This window comes from Suillus plorans (genome assembly GCF_016647745.1).
Source record: "Suillus plorans strain S12 chromosome Unknown HD556scaffold_45, whole genome shotgun sequence".
NCBI lineage: Eukaryota > Fungi > Basidiomycota > Agaricomycetes > Boletales > Suillaceae > Suillus > Suillus plorans.
Genome location: NW_024537429.1, coordinates 327,344 through 343,943, shown reverse-complemented (window position 1 = coordinate 343,943; position 16,600 = coordinate 327,344). Strand labels below are relative to the sequence as shown.

Here is a 16,600-nt window from a genome sequence, read left to right as displayed (position 1 = left end):
AGTTTTTCCGTCCTTGGTCCAAGCCAGGCAAGCAACTATCTCTGTGTGTCCTTTGAGAGTTGCGACAAGCTCGCCTGTCTTTGTGTCCCAGATTTTGATGGAGTGTTCGGTGGGTTTTCCAGTCCAGAGCCCATCAAGACCACCAGTCGCAATCATGGACATGTCTGGTGAATAGACCACTGCCCACAAGTAGGTGTGCCCAGTCTCGATTGGCTCGAGGATTGTCTCTCCGCTTTCGACGTCCCATTGCCTTGCAATCCCATCGGGGGATCCACTTAACACTCTTCGACTATCTCGACTCCAGCAGACAGATAACACTCGTTGTGTATGCCCCATCCATCTAGCGATGACTTTGCATGCGTCGATGTCCCACAACCTCACTCCGCCGTCCTCACTCCCGCTAACCACTTTCTTCCCGTCCGGAGACAACGCTATACAGTACACTCCACCTTCTCCGTCTCTCCAGTCTTCTCCTATCTGTTTCCCGCTCTTCAAGTTCCATTCCCGCAGCGAGCCGTCATTTGAACAAGTGATGATTCGCTGTCCACCTGGCAGGTGTACGACGCCTTGCACCCTGTCGGTGTGTCCTTTGAATTCCTGGTGGGGTTTTATTGCTAATGTCTCTTTCGGTTTAGAAGCCATAATTTCAACTACAGAGTGCAGCGCCATCTCAGCTTTCATCTGTTAGATTTCACAACTATCACTTACGATGAGGTCTCTAAGCAGCGATGGGCAGGCAGCAGGGAATGATGGCTTTGGTGGAAAGTCACACTTTAATCCACTCGTACATGCTGTATCCTCGTGTTCGCTTCACAGCTTATACACAGCATAGACACCTAAAGCGCCTAAGTGTCATATGATCACATTCTATCAAGCTTCAGTCCATGATTAGCTAGTTCTCAACAACTATGGAAGGCGAGAGGCCGTTGGCTGCCAAGCATTCTCATGGGTTCTCAATGTCAGCTGCTGTCCAATTTTGCCACGATGAATTAGCATTGCAGTAGCTTGCGTTCCCTATATGCTAGCAACATCTAATCGGCACTGAAGTACTGAATTCTCTCGAACTCACTGGTGAGGCTTCAAGTTAAAGTCATCTTCTAAATAAGGAACTTCACTCTTCTCTCCTAGCTGTATGATATTCCTTCTGGCGATTGAGACAAAGTACTCGAAACCGCGATTCCGAACAGACAGGTTCTGTTTCGTGTATCGAGAATTGGGTATGAGTAACATGGTGAGTTTTTCATGGGAGATAATCATCGAATTTCGTTCGATAGTTTGTCCTGATCGAGATGGCGATACCGACTCAGACGAAGAAAACAAATTGGAGAAGAGGGGGAAGAGAAAGAGGATGATGATGAAGAAGGGGCCAGCAGCAGTGTCGCACAGCCTCAACTAAGTCGCGCTGAGCGAAGGGCGCTCAAGGAGAAACAAGCGGAGGGAGAGAGCGACATAGATGCAGATCTAAAAACCCTAACCATGTCGAGAAGAAGACGAATATATCTGATCTTGGCGCACCTCGAGAGCTAACCCATAGAGAAAGGTCGGTATTTACGCCTCAGGAGTGTCACTGATCGTCTATTTCTTGTGAAGGAGAAACAAGAAGCCAAGGGTCGCTACTGGAAGGTCAGTTTGAGTTGTCGAAGTAAAATATCATGTTCTGTCTTTTAGCTCACTCCGTCGACTATACCTACATGTCGCTGGAAAGACCGATGTAGGCAAGTCTGATCTTGCTCGCCTTAAATATAAAGAGGAACGAGAGGCTGCTGAAGCTAAGAGAAAGACTGAAGCTGAAAGTTCGCTGCAATGCCCACACAAGCCATTTACAACGATACTCACTATCCCGCGGCAGAGATAGAGGCCAAGCGCAAGGCAGCCGAGAAGAAACGTACTTGATTCTGATATATCAATCGTTATCAAGACTCTGTAATGCATAGTCGCTGTAGTGTGGAGCTACGTTTCCGCCTCATCGATCGCCCATCCAGCCAACATAGTTGTAAGACCGCATGGAATGTAGAAGATGCAAGATAAAATTGCGAGGGAAGTGACCAAGGGACTGCGAGCAGGCATTGAGTGCACTTCTGGGAACTTCGGGGCACCGCGACGGTTGGGGCTTTCCTCCATGGCCGCAAATAATCTGTCAAGTATCTTGTGAACATCCTCTAATGGTAAGTGTCTTAATGTTAGATCCCCGCAACGTCCGAAAAAAAGCACGAGTTACCTTCCCGTGGGTCTGAGCCATGATACTGTAGTTTTCTGTTCTTTGAAAAATGCTCGCTTCTGGCAAACTTGAAATCTCTGTGCTCTCGCACACAAGTCCGTACAGTTTCTTCAAAAATATGAGCATTTATGACGCGCCTATCGTGCGATGCAACATACCGTCATCAGATAGTGCCAAGAGAGCTGCCGCACCGCCAACAACACGGTAAGACCGATCATGTACCAACAATTTCAATATTTGCGAGATTTCTTCCAAGATGACTGATCGAAACTCTTGCGTGACAAAGGTTCTTTCAGAAGAAGAATCCGGAATTCCGAAAAGAGCGTGAAGTGCCATCGCAGCATTGCTTTGTGAGGCCCACTTCTGGTGGTCCAAGGCCGCCACTATGGCGCGGAATATGGGAATCTTAGCTTCTTTAATCAACTCTTTCCCATCGGCTTAATTTTTCTTAGCATATATTATTATGCAGGAAAACGCGTGCTCACGATAGTCGGACACGATGTCCAGGAAATCAAATGCTGCGTGATTCAGCGCTGTATCACCCCTTTTAAACATAGTACAAAGGGCCGCCGTTGTGTGGGCTTTGAGGACAGCTGCCCTCAGTTCATCTATACAAGTGTTGAGATCTCGAGAGGGGAAACGCAGCAACGCCCAAGCTTACCGTTGCTCATGAGGCGTCCGAGCACCTCTTTACCAGGTTCATTTTCGACCGTCGCGTTAAAAAATCCTTGCTTGACAGCGCTGATAATATAGTCAGGCGCAGATAGCCTAATCATAGCTGTTCTGATGTTGTCTGAATTGCATTGAGGAAAATGCAATCATGACATCAGGTGAAAAACTGACCGTAGTCCAGGATGCGAGATAATGCATAAGCCGCAAACAAAGACTTCTTCTGGTGTCTTAGATGATTGACCAACGTAACAACGACATCTTCCTCGATTGCCTTGTGATATCGTATGCGTGCTGAAAAACGCTTAGCAGCAGAAGAGATGTTATCGTATTGTCAAGAAACTGACAATGCGGGAGAATCGACAACATCGCAAGAATAGCTCCGCTACTTGTTTCGTGATTTCGACTTTTCATCAGCGACACCATGTCCTTGATATGTCCATTTTCAATCAAGTCACCCTGAACGTCAACTGGAGGTCCGCTAGTCAGGCGCTGTATGAGTGTAAGTGCATATGCCGCACCATAGTTCGCAAGTTGGCCAAGGATTTGGATGGCAGGATCCTCAATGTCAGTTAAGCGGTGTTCCAACATATCGACCAAAAGTGCGAGAAAACCGCTTTCTGGGCGGAGTAATTGCTTACGGAATTCCTCTGTATCTTGCAATCAGCGCATCAATTGAGCGACAGTGACATGAGAAGCCTACCATGCGCTGAATATGCACATATAACATTGCCCACCGGCGGCGAGATATAAAAGTCGTGTTGCTTCAAACGTTTGATAAGCGTGGGAATTAGAACTAGGACCTCAGCTTGCGCGTTTTCTGCAACGGGTTGTCAAGCACACGCCTGCGTTGAAAGAACTACCGAAAATACCGTCATGGACAAGGGCAGCAAGTATGCGCAAGGCCGCTACCAAAATTTCTTCGTCTGCGATCGGTCATGTCAGCTTGACTGTAAAAGTACGTTTAGATCGAAAACTCACGTTCGCTGCTAAGAAGATCGATGATGTCCTTCGCAGCCCTTTCCGTCACAGCTGGCCGATGCACACCTAGGATATCCCAAAGTCACAGAGTGAATATCGTTCCGGTAGGCTGAGTTACGAACCATGGCCAGCAAGCAACGACAAAGTCTGTGACGCATGAATTTGCACCATCAACGATTCGGTTTCGGAGACCCCACCAAGGTCCAGTACACGCTGGAATGTCGCTGCGCTCAAGATCTCATTCCCTTCCGGAGCATGCTTCACTAGGGCGGGAAGGGCTTTGCAAGCTCGAATCTGATCGATATCGTCCTTGCTATCCAGCATTTTCAACACATCAGTGGCTGTCCTTTGCAAGTATTCTAGGTCAAGTTCGGGCACTGCAGAGAGTGAGAAGACGTCCATGCAATTCACCATGACTTACATAGCTCGCTTAATGCAACGGTAGCACTGATACGTACTTTCGGATCATCGCTGTGACAGACTAACTTATTCAACTGGCTCTCCCAGCTACCCGATTCTTTGATCGCAGCCCTTCCTTGTTCTGTGAAGCGCTTAGAAGATAAATCACGATCAAGAAATACAACACCCACCAAATGAGGCCATGAATGCCAGTCGGTCAACCGCGTCGAAACACTGCACTCCGTGTAACTGGATATCTCTCAGAAGTGAGGGCGCGGTCGATTCATCGAAGATGTCCTTCTCCCACAGCTGACCCAGTTTGGAAAGTCGTTGTTGGCTGGCTGGATCATTCCAGTACAGCAATTCTGGCCAGACGTCGAAGTCCTTCCAGAATTTGGCCTTGGCTCTATAGTTGCCCTTGAATAAGACAGAGGCGTGAATCTTCTGTCCGGGGAGGATCACCCGAGGCGCCCCACGATGGAGCCTTCAGGAGATTCTAATGAAATGGATGCGCAGCGAAAAGCCCACAGTACGTACCCGAACGCGTGGCTATCTCGAGTGCCATAAACAACCCGTTTGAGAGGAGCGAATTCGAGCATCCACCACATGCTCCTTAGTGATTCGTACGTCCTCTTCTGCAGGTCATCCATCTTCCAGACGACTTCGGTGGGCTTCATCCTCAAGCCTGCCTCGACAGCCTCCTTTCGCATCCATAGCAATGGAATGTCGCCTGATTGAAGCTTCTCGTTGAGTCGATTGCCTCCGCCACTGCAAATGTCCGTTATCAAATCAAGGTGATGAGATTTCAAGGCATTTGACATACACGTCCGAGTGACTACCTGCAAACCAAACCTCCTTGATGCGATCGGAATGGGATTCTTCTGTATTTGCACCATGTATATACTCCGGAAGGAATTTGACTCGCCGCTCATCCAAGGCAAGGGCATGTCTGAAATAGCACATATGGTGGCCGCCGTTAGTAGTCGAAGGTAGCGTCTTCCCCCTTCCAACGCCAACCGAAGAGACAGTATCCCTTGACATGAATAAACAAATACATCATCCATGTTTCAAGAGTGGATGTCTTACCATACGCCGATGAAATGAATATGGACGTGCGATCTGCAGAATGTGCTCTTGAAAGTTTCAGCAAGCTCATTGGCCCAAGCATGTTTGCGTGGAGATCTTATTCCCTCTGAGGCCTTTTCATCTATTTTCGAGTATAGCTCGAAGGCGCTAAATGTGGCCGAGATGAGAAGGGAGCAATGGCACGAGATGGGACTATGCTTACAATGGTATTTGCTCGTTGTTTCCGGGGAGGATCAACCCGACCTAGATTTAAAAAAAATCAACGTCCGTTTTTGGTCAGCGCCTCAATCCAGACGACTCACGCGGTGTATCATTCCAGCAATTGCTCGGGCCTGGTAAGCGCCCCTGGAAAACCCTATGACAAGTTGATATGACGCGAGGCATCATTGCATGTGGCACAAGAACCTACCAAAAAGATAAATTCTATCACCATCGTCATAATTTTCTGATATCCATCGATAGGCTGCCAGTATGACAGTTTCGAGATTCCTGAATGGTTGCTCAACAATGCTTATAGAGTTTAACCTCCCCACGTACCAAGCTATAAGCAAATCCACCTTGCTGCTCAGCCAATACTGGACATATGAGAGAGAGCGCCACGACGGGCGTGCATGCGTGCCCACTCCGCTGTTGTAATAAGTGAGTTGGTCTTGAGATTTGACAAGTTGGCTGTAGAGCTCGACGACATTGGTGTTCTGGGCAGTCGTTAGGGAAAGAAGCTGGCTCAAGTGGATACACACCTTGAGTCCAAACCGGTTCGATGATCCATCAATACAGACTACTAAATTCCTGCCCTCCTTGTACTTGAAGCGTAACGGACACGTGTATTTATATGTAGGGTAGCTTGTGGTTGTAGGACTCGGACAAAGTACATCAGTGGTGAGCAGCGACTCTGTGTCAGAGGGGAGCATGGTCAACGTTGGAGCTCCGCATGGGATTCTAGAACTTATTATGCATTTTTCGAGCGCTAGAATACCCGTGCACTGTATCAAAACCAGGCAAGCGCATGGTGGTTGGTGCCCTTCTCGATGAAACATTAACGCCATGACCAATTCGAAGCCTTGATGTGGCATGGGAGACAGGCCTTGCAGTAAGGCACACCCTTTAAGTCATTCATAGGTGAAATATGGACGCACAGATACTGAAACGTTACTAAATCAGACCACCACTAGGGTATAAGCCCAAACCAGAACGTCCAGCAGAGCATCGCGAGGCAGACCACGTTCTTAGCACTTGCTGCAGTCACCCGTCTCTTAGAATAAGAGTCTGTCAGCTAGGGTAGGAGGAACGCTAGGATGTCGGGGATGGCAGCGAACCTGCGAAAGTTCTCGGCAGGGGGCTACTGCCAGCTACCCCGACCGTGCCGATCTTCTCGTTCTGTTTAGGATAATACCACTGAGCCTATACATCTAGTGGGAGTACAGGCTCTGTCGCATGACTGCAACTGCGAAACGACAGCCGGCCAGCTGCATCCAGCAGCCATGATCCACCGGCAGGGTAGTTTAAACTTTACGGTTGGGGAGGGCTACTGCCAGTGGGAGTGTCACGGTGTGGTGACCTGTCACCACTCCGTGGCGAAAACAAGGTACCAGCAGCGTAACGTAAAAAGACCTCGGAAACCTTGTCAGGCTCTTAAGTACCTCTGGAAAATACTCAACTCAAATACTGTCGAGATACGCACCTAGGTTCGTCACACCGTCACACGCCTGGCGAATCGAACCTATTTTTCGTGACGGTCACACCAACTCTGAGGCCGTCGAACCTAAATTGTGACAAGTGGTAAAAACGCAAAAAAAAACATCTAATGCATCCAAAAGTCTTTGTACTGAGTGTTCGCAACACGTCTGCGCTTGCCACGGCCCTCAGCCTCAACCTCTGTAGACCCATCAGCTGTAGATTGGAGCCCTATCATGTCATCCAGTACCCCTCGCTCATAGCTCTCGCTGCATGTATACAAGGGAATGTGTCTACCCCAACATTGGTCGTCGAACCTAAGCGCAGTGTGTCACGCGTCACACCCCCCTGCGAACCTTCGAACCTAATGTTCATTTGGTCACACCCAGATTCGGTCGAACCTAGGTGCGTATCTCGACAGTATCCTCCAAGTAGCTCTGCTAATTCTTCGATAAATAGCGGTCCTCAAAGTTAAAATCATAGAAATTGCGAGAGGTAAGAGTTTTGCGAGTTGCCGATAATTAAATCTCCGACGATGACAAATCAAACTCATACATACCGTGACCCATCATCATCGTACCCTACGGTGACCATCATATCTATAACTATTGACTTTCGAGGGCGCAGACACGGTCTCCGGACTTCAATAATAACATCTTCAACATGCCTCGAGAATCGGATCGAAAAAGGCTACTACGTAGCCTGAAGAAAACCACAAATGATCTTACAGTCGCGCGATACATGGAGTTCGTCGAATTCATGGTTGATGAGCTACTTGAGGATGGCTCTGATAAGGGATTGGATGATGATACTACCGGTAGTCATGGAGGGTCAGATGTCAGCATACGGACTGCGTCGCCAACATGGCCAGAGTCCCCTACGTCATCCGTCATATCCACTTTGTCCATCAGCTCTCTAACATCGCTTTCGACAGCGTATTCCGATGTTCTATCGCTCGATATCCCGGACATGTGTGATCAAGTGTTTACGCATTTTATTGATGCGATCGGGGCACTGCACGATGAAGTGGAGAAGTGTCGGGTACTTGACGTGCGTCCATCTCTGACTCGCGCACCGCAGCTACACCTGCTGCAAGAATGGGCGCTGTTATCACCTGAAAAGTTTCGCCGCAAGCTTCGCGTTGATGCAGAGGTGTTCGATGAACTCACGACGTTAATCCAAGCCCACCCCATTTTCCATAATAATTCGAACAATCCACAACTTCCTGTTGCAGTCCAGCTCGCGATCTTTCTCAATGGTGTCGGCCATTATGGCAATGCTGCGACTACCGAAGACATATCTGATTGGGCTGGAGTGTCCGTAGGGACCGTCTACAACTGCTACAAACGAGTCATGATCGCGATCTTGCAACTGCACGATCGCGCCATTCATTTTGATCCGCTCGATCGTGAGGATCAGATCGAGCGAGAGCGGGCAAAAGCGTACGTGGAGCAGAGGACATGTCGTGAGTGGCGCGGCGGTTTTCTTTGTGTAGATGGGACTCCGTCCCCTCTACACGAGAAGCCTGGTTGGCACGGTGAAGGGTTCTTTGACAAGAACTCTGACTACTCTCTAACAGCGCAGGTAAGTATCTACTATCGGCTCAGTGTGCAGCGCAGTGACTTACAATTCGAAAGGTCGTCGTATTTCCCCACAATCTGCGTATCGTCGACTATGTCATTGGCGTACCCGGGAGTCTTCACGACTCGAACGTATTTGCACGAACGAGGGTCTCCCGGGATCCCAAGTCGTTTTTTGGTGCGGGAGAGTGGTTGTGGGCAGACTCGGCGTATGCTGCGCGAACTTGGTGTGTGCCGCCGTATAAACGGCCAGCGGGAGGGTGCTTGACGGCCGAGCAAAAGACATTCAATTATAACCTGTCAACAGTGAGCATCGATACTAATATACTTTCGTAGTCCTCACCCAGTGTCTAGGTCCGTGTTCGTTCAGAGCACTTTTTCGGCTCTATCAAGGGCCGGTTCCAATCACTGCGGGAGCTTCGCATCCCGATCCAAAGCCAGAAGGACCTCGACTATGCAAACATGTGGATCCGTTCGTGCTTCATTCTGCACAACTTAATTGTTGAAATTGAGGAAAAAAGAAACCGCGAAGACTCAAACATACGCTTCTATCAGCCAACTCGGAGGTCCAGGCGAGCTGACAGTGACGGAGGAGAGGATGATCAGCAAGAGGGTGGCGCAGTAGGTGATCAGACTTACATTGGAACTGTGGGGCAGGATTTTCGTAACATGTTAAAGACGCGGTTGCTTTCGTCGTTGGAGCGAAGGTAGTTAGTATTATATTAAATGTACTTGTACCTATACATCTTCCTTTTGGCTCGCAAGGTCATGCTTGAGATTTTCTCGAGAAAGGAGCGTTTTAGTGAGTGCTCTTTGTCAAGTAGAAGTTCTTCGTCCTCTTTAGTACCTAAAGAGGGGTCAGTCATGCTTGAGATTTTCTCGAGAAAGGAGCGTTTTGGTGAGATCTAGGAGGGGTCAGTTGCGCTTGAGATTTTCTTGAGAAAGGAGCGTTTTGGCGAGCTCTAGGAGGGGTCGGTTGAGCTTGAGATTTTCTCGAGAAAGGAGCGTTTTGGTGAGATCTAGGAGGGGTCAGTTGCGCTTGAGATTTTCTTGAGAAAGGAGTGTTTTGGCGAGCTCTCTGAGTTGGCACCATCGAGTACAAAATGGAATGCATTTCCTGAAAACCTGTTACATGACGACATAGTACAAACCTACTTAGTTTTGATCAAGACCACGCTCCAAGGCAATACGACGAATTCGAGCCTCCTCCTCCTCCCGACGTGCACGAGATAGCTCAATCTCAATTCTTGCAAATTCAATTTGTTGAGTCATCCTCTCCTGCTGGTGGAGATGATCTTGGTCAGATAGACGCATCGCATGCTCCCGCTCATCACGAGCACTGCGGGCCTTGAGATCACGAGCCCAAATTTCGGTCTCAAGTTTCATGCGTTTATAGCGTTCTTGCTCCACACGACCCTCACGTTTGCTGTTAAGGTGTGTCATTAGGGACTCTGCCGTCTGAGACATCCTATCTGCAGCAGCAGAGGTCTGATCAAGAACGCTGCCACCAGGGCGTTTGCGTGATGAAGAGGGGGGGCGACTAGATTGAGGCGAAGCACTCTGAGTAGGTGCATGTGCACGAGACTGCTTTGTAGAAAGAGAAGGTGAACTTGCGCGACTTCCTTTGAGTGAGCTGACACGAAGAGACTGCAGCGCTCGGCTAGCACCAATGTCCGAGTCTTCCGAGTCAATGGGTGTGGACTGGGGGCTAGGTGATGACTCCTTGAAATCAGAAAAAAAAGGTGAATTCTGGGTGGTGCTGTGATGGGGTACTGGTGAGCGCTCAGGAGAGTTCAATGATATCACGCCGTGTGTGTTGGAAGTTGCGATGGGAGGGAGTTGGGGTCGTTGGTACCAGTGTGGTAATGGAGCTAGTGAGAATGAGTTGGGCGTGTCGCTAGGACCATGGTTTGAAAATAACAGCGGCGATGGTGCTGACAACGGTGATTCGAGTGACTCCATGCAGGGGGGCTGGTCAACCATCATATCATCTGGCGCATCTATAACGCCAGCATCACCTGTAGTACGAGCGCTAATCTCAACTATTTCTCCGTCTTCGATATCCTCGTCTGTGTGAGTGTCGTCGTCGCCTGTGGCTGGTGCTGGTGGTTGCTTTGAAATAGCAAAGTGTTCTAATGCAGCGGCTGCAAAATCTTGCCCTGTATCCGCAGTAGAGAAGGCGTAATTGAAAGCTGGGTTTGTGCGCCACCAGCCGTGAAGCTCAGGCCACCAGGGAAATTTTTCAAGCTTTGTATCTGACAGAGATATTATTAAGACATGTGCAGTTCAACAGCAGCTAAAACTTACCAATCAACGACTTCATCGTTGGATCCTCTTGCAGCTCCGCATACGTCTTTCCAGCTCCTGACTGCTTGAGCTCCTTGTTGAACTCATTATATTTTTTCTTGAGCCTAAAACATCTGATCAGTGATTCTAGTGGGAGGGGGGACAATGCAGGGCTGAGATACGTACGTGCCAAAACGAGTTGAAACTGGTTTAATAAATGCCTTTGGGTCCTCCTTGAAGAGTCGTTGGACCTCCGGATCCTCGTCATTTGAAAATACAGCTTGTGCGACCTGTGAATAGAAGGTATCTCTCGAAGTTCCACTCTGCTTCTTCTTCCGACCTTGCTCCTTGGCGTCCTTTGCAGAATCGGAGAAAAGCTTGATGCGTGCGTCTTCATTTTCCTTGCACCAGGCAAGTAGACGTTCCGTACGAGCACTACGAACCCCCTCCCAATGGATAGTGCATTTCTTCCCAGTGTCCATACTGGCAGACGCACTGGCTCGGACTCCACCACCTCGACCTCTCTGTCCAGAGCGTGACATGATTCAGGGTGTTTATTACGACAACGATTAATGATCGGATTGATGCTTTGGCGCTGTCGACGCCAGCAATGACGATGTCGAGCACACACGCTGACAGATGCTGACAGGGCAGAGCGGAGTTTGAAAGCTGCCGTACCGGCAACATCCAATTTCGCAAAATCTTGCTGTGAATCTTTTTCTACGTTTGACTTTGAGAACCGCTAATGATAAATAACTTCAATTGGCTGAGACCTTGATAAGAATAAAATTATGTACATATTGGTTTTATCACCTGAAATTTGTTGCCTAAAGCGTTCACTGCTGCTGCTCAAAACATGTCCCATTTTAGTAGTTCCAAAATACTAACATTTTCTGGCCAGCCCATGATACCCACTGAAAACCCACTATTCTGAGAATGGCTGAGATTGTGTAAATGAAGGAGAGGCTGCTCAAGTAAAGAAAAAGACTGAAGCCAAAAGTTCGTCGCAATGCCTACACAAACCAATTACAAAGATACCCACTATCCCACAACAAAGTCGCAGAGATGAACGCCAAATGTAAAGTAACTGAAAAGAAACGTACTTGATTCTGATATATCAATCGTTATCAAGACACTATACGTAATACATAGTCACTGTAGTCTTGTGGGCCGCGTTTCCGCCTCATCGATCGCCAACCCAGCCAACATGGCTGTAAGGCCGCAAGGAATGTAGAAGATGCAAGATAAAATCGCTAGGGAAGTGACCAAGCGACTGCGGGCAGGCATCGGGTGCACTTCTGGGAACTTTAGGACGCCGCGACGGTTAGGGCTTTCCTCCATGGCCGCATACAATGTGTCAAGCATCCTGTTGACATCCTCTAATGGCGAGTGTCATGACGTTAGGTCCCCGTAACGTTTGAGAAAAAACACAAGTTACCTTCCCGTGGGTCTGAGCCATGATACTGTAGTTGTTTGTTCTTCGAGAAATGCTGGCTTCTGGCCGATTTAAAATCTTTGTGCTCTCGCACATAAGCCCGTATGATTTCTTCGAAAATATGAGCATTCATGAGGCGCCCATCGTGCGATGCAACATACCGTCATCAGATAGTGCCAAGAGAGCTGCCGCACCGCCAACAACACGGAAAGACCGATCATGCGCCAACAATTTCAGTATATGCGAGATTTCTTCCAAGATGACCGATCGAAATTCTTGTGTGACAAATTCTCTTTCAAAAGAAGAATCCCGAATCCCTAAAAGAGTGTGAAGTGCTGTTGCAGCGTTCCTTTGTGAGTCCCACTTCTGTTGGTCCAAGGCCGCCACTATGGCGCGGAATATAGGAATCTTCGCTACCCTAATCAACTCTTTCCCGTCGGCTGCGATTTTTCTTAGCATATATCATAATGCATTGATATGCGTGCTCACGATAGTTGGACATGATGTCCAGGAAATCAAATGCTGCATGATTGAGCGCTGGATCACCCTTTTTGAACATGGTACAAAGGGCCGCCGTTGTGTGGGCTTCGAGGACAGCTGCCCTTAGTTCATCTATACAAGTGTTTGAGATCTCGGAAGGGGAAAAGCAGTGCACAAGCTTACCGTTGCGCATGAGGCGTCCGAGCACCTCTTGACCAGGTTCATTTTCGACCGTCGCGTTAAACAATCCTTGCTTGACAGCGCCGATAATATAGTCAGGCCCGGACAGATCAATCATAGCTGTTCTGATGTTGTCTGCATTGTGTTAGGGAAGATTCGATCATGACATCAGGTGAAAAACTGACCGTAGTCCAGGATACGAGAGAATGCGTAAGCCGCAAGCAAACAGCTCTTCCGGTGTTTTAAACGATTGACCAATGTCACAACGACACCTTCCTGGATTGCTCTAAATCGTATGTGTGCTGAAAAAAGCTGAGCAGCAGAAGAGATGTTATCATATAAGAAACTCACGATGCCGGAGAATTGACAGCATCGCGAGAGTAGCTCCGTCACTTGTTTCATGATTTCGACTTCTCATCAACGACACCAAATCCTTAATATGTCCATTTTCAATCAAGTCAGCCTGAACGTCAACTGGAGGTCCGCTAGTCAGGTGCTGTATGAGTGTAAGTGCATATGCCGCACCATGATTCGCAAGCTGGCCGAGGATTTGAATGGCAGGGTCCTCAATATCAGTTAAGCGATGTTCCAACATGTCGACCAAAAGCCCGAGAAAACCACTGTCTGAGCGGAGTAATCGCTTACGAAATTCCTCTGTATCTTGCGATCAGCACATCAATTATTTGACAGTGACATACGAAGCTTACCATGCCTTGCATATGCACATATAACATTGCCCACCGGCGGCGAGATGTAGAAGTCGTGTTGCTTCAAATGTTTGATAAGTGTAGGAAATAGTTCTATGACCATAGCTTGCGCTATGTCTGCAACGGGTTGTCAAGCATACGCCTGCATTCAAAGAACAACGGCAAATACCGTCGTGGACAAGGGCAGCAAGTATGCGTAAGGCCGCTACTAAAATTTCTTCGTCTGCGACCGGTCAGGTCAACTTGAATGTAAAAGCGCGTTCAAATCGAAAACTCACGTTCGCTACTAAGAAGAGCGATAATGTCCTTCACAGCTCTTTCTGTCACAGCCTTTTCCGTAGCAGCCTTTTCCGTCGCAGCCGGCCGATGATCGCCTAAGATATTTCACAGTCACAAAATAAATATCGTTCAGATAGGCTGAATTACGAACCATGGCCAGCAAGCAACGACAAAGTCTGTGATGCATGAATTTGCACCATCAACGATTCGGTTTCGGAGACCCCTCCAAGGTCCAGTACACGCTGGAATGTGGCTGGGCTCAAGATCTTATTTCCTTTCGGGGCATGCTTGACCAGGGCGGGAAGGGCTTTGCAAGCTCGAATCTGATCGATATCGTCCTTGCTATGCAGCATTTTCAACACGTCGGTGGTTGCCTTTTCCAAGTCGTCCGGGTCAAGTTTGGGCACTGCAGAGGGTGAGAAAACGTCCATGCAATAGGTTCACCATGACCTACGTAGTTCGCTTAGTGCAACGGTAGCACTGACACGTACTTTCGGATCATCGCTGTAACGGACTAGCTTATTCAACTGGCTCTCCCAGCTGTCCGATTCTTTGATCGCAGCCCTGCCTTGTTCTGTCAAGCGCTTAGAAGATAAATCACAATCAAGAAATACAACACCCACCAAATGAGGCCATGAATGCCAGTCGGTCAACCGCGTCGAAACACTGCACTCCGTGCAACTGGATATCTCTCAGAAGTGAGGGCACGGTCGATTCATCAAAAATGTCCTTCTCCCACAGCTGACCCAGTTTGGAAAGTCGTTGTTGGCTGGCTGGATCATTCCAGTATAGCAATTCTGGCCAGACGTCGAAGTCCTTCCAGAATTTGGCCTTGGCTCTGTAGTTGCCTTTGAACAAGACAGAGGCGTGAATCTTCTGTCCGGGGAGGATCACCCGAGGCGCGCCACGATGGAGCCTTCAGGAGATTCTAATGAATTCATCGGTGCGCGGCGAAAAGCTTAAAGCACGTACCCGAACGCGTGACTGTCTCGAGTGCCATAAACAACCCGCTTGACAGGAGCGAATTCGAGCATCCACCACATGCTCCTTAGTGATTCGTACGTCCTCTTCTGCAGGTCATCCATCTTCCAGACGACTTCGGTGGGCTTCATCCTCAAGCCTGCCTCGACAGCCTCCTTTCGCATCCATAGCAATGGAATGTCGCCTGATTGAAGCTTCTCGTTGAGTCGATTGCCTCCGCCACTGCAAATGTCCGTTACTGAATCAGAGGTACAGAGATTTCAAGGCATTTGACATACACATCCGAGTGACTACCTGCAAACCAAACCTCCTTGATGCGGTCGGAATGTGATCCTTGTGTTTTTGCACCATGTATATACTCCGGAAGGAATTTGACTCGCCGCTCATCCAAGGCAAGGGCATGCCTGAAATAGCACATATGGTGGTCGCCGTCAGTGGTCGAAGGTAGCGTCTTGCCTCTCACAACGCCAACCGAAGACACAGTATCCCTTGGGATGAGTGAATAAAGAGATATCATCCATGTTCCAAAGGTGAAAGTCTTACCATACGCCGATGAAATGGATGTGGACGTGTGTTCTGCAGAATGTGCTCTTGAACGTTTCAGCAAGTTCGCTTGCCCAGGCATGTCTCCGCCGAGATTTTCTCTTCGAGGCGTTTTCATCTATTTTCGAATATAACTCGAAGGCGCTAAATGTCGCCAAGATGAGAAAGGTGTGACGGCACGAGATGGGACTATACTTACAATGGTATTTGTTCGTTGTTGCCAGGGAGGATTAAGCCGACCTAGAGTTTTAAAAAAAATCAACGACCTGTTTTGGTTAGCACGTCAATCCAGACGACTCACACGGTGTATCATTCCAGCAAGTGCTCGGGCCTGGTAAGCGCCCCTGGAAAAGCCTGTGACAAGTTGATATGACGCGCGGCATCATTGCATGTGGCACAAGAACCTACCGAAAAAATAAATCCTATCACCATCTTTGTAGTTTTCTGATATCCATCGATAGGCTGCCAGTATCACTGTTTCGAGATTCCTGAATGATTGCTCAATAATGGTTGTAGAGTCCAATGGGCGGACATACCAAGCTATAAGTAGATCCACTTTGTTACTCAGCCAATAATGAAGATATGTGAGAGAGCGCCAGGATGGGCGTGCGTGCGTGCCCACTCCGCTGTTGTAATAAGTGAGTTGGTCTTGATCAGATTTGATAAGTTGGCTGTAGAGTTCGACGACATTGGTGTTCTGGGCAGTTGTTAGGCAAAGAAACTAGGTCAAGTAGATACGCACCCTGAGGCCAAACCTGTTTGATGAACCATCAATACAGACTACCAAATTCCTGCCCTCCTTGTGTTTGGAGTACGGACACGTGTATTCGTATGTAGGGTTTATGGGGGTGGTAGGACTTGGAAAAGGTACATCTGTGGTGCCGATGAGTAGCGGCTGTATTGTTGAGGGGAGCATGGTTGGAGCTCCGAGCGCATGGGATTGGAGAACTTATTATGCATTTATTGAGCGCTAGAATATCTGTTGGCTCGCATGATTGTTAGTGGCGTTCTCGATCAAAGATTAGCGCCATGACCAATTCGAAGCGTAAATCTGTCATAACCCTGCAGTGAGCTACACCCTTTATGTAAGACGCACAAATAA

General features: G+C 48.4%; 4 protein-coding genes across 4 annotated transcripts; all 4 read right to left on the bottom strand.

Moving 5' to 3' along the window:
• Window positions 1-2,057: 2,057 nt before the first annotated feature.
• Window positions 2,058-3,733, bottom strand: HD556DRAFT_665205 (armadillo-type protein). The gene is made up of 8 exons (XM_041311250.1): window positions 3,591-3,733; window positions 3,409-3,537; window positions 3,235-3,357; window positions 3,062-3,181; window positions 2,880-3,011; window positions 2,704-2,826; window positions 2,377-2,655; window positions 2,058-2,326 (listed from the first exon to the last, which is right to left on the bottom strand). Exons 2-8 carry the CDS (start codon window positions 3,476-3,478, stop codon window positions 2,181-2,183), a joined length of 993 nt encoding a protein of 330 aa, XP_041158022.1. The 5' UTR covers window positions 3,479-3,537; window positions 3,591-3,733; the 3' UTR covers window positions 2,058-2,180.
• Window positions 3,734-4,725: 992 nt separating this feature from the next.
• Window positions 4,726-6,264, bottom strand: HD556DRAFT_1241159 (uncharacterized protein; the record flags this gene model as incomplete). The annotated part of the gene is made up of 8 exons (XM_041298171.1): window positions 4,726-5,007; window positions 5,093-5,300; window positions 5,354-5,500; window positions 5,556-5,596; window positions 5,656-5,708; window positions 5,763-5,842; window positions 5,891-6,048; window positions 6,094-6,264. 8 exons carry the CDS (start codon window positions 6,262-6,264, stop codon window positions 4,726-4,728), a joined length of 1,140 nt encoding a protein of 379 aa, XP_041158021.1.
• A 4,449-nt stretch (window positions 6,265-10,713) lies between these two features.
• On the bottom strand, window positions 10,714-11,375 carry HD556DRAFT_1241151 (uncharacterized protein; the record flags this gene model as incomplete). The annotated part of the gene is made up of 3 exons (XM_041298169.1): window positions 10,714-10,862; window positions 10,915-11,018; window positions 11,080-11,375. Coding segments are annotated over 3 exons (549 nt in total), but the record flags the coding sequence as incomplete, so codon positions are not given.
• A 3,558-nt stretch (window positions 11,376-14,933) lies between these two features.
• Window positions 14,934-16,414, bottom strand: HD556DRAFT_1241272 (uncharacterized protein; the record flags this gene model as incomplete). Its single annotated transcript, XM_041298182.1, has 8 exons — window positions 14,934-15,149; window positions 15,236-15,443; window positions 15,499-15,642; window positions 15,698-15,738; window positions 15,800-15,852; window positions 15,907-15,986; window positions 16,035-16,195; window positions 16,241-16,414. 8 exons carry the CDS (start codon window positions 16,412-16,414, stop codon window positions 14,934-14,936), a joined length of 1,077 nt encoding a protein of 358 aa, XP_041158019.1.
• Between the last annotated feature and the right edge of the window lie 186 nt (window positions 16,415-16,600).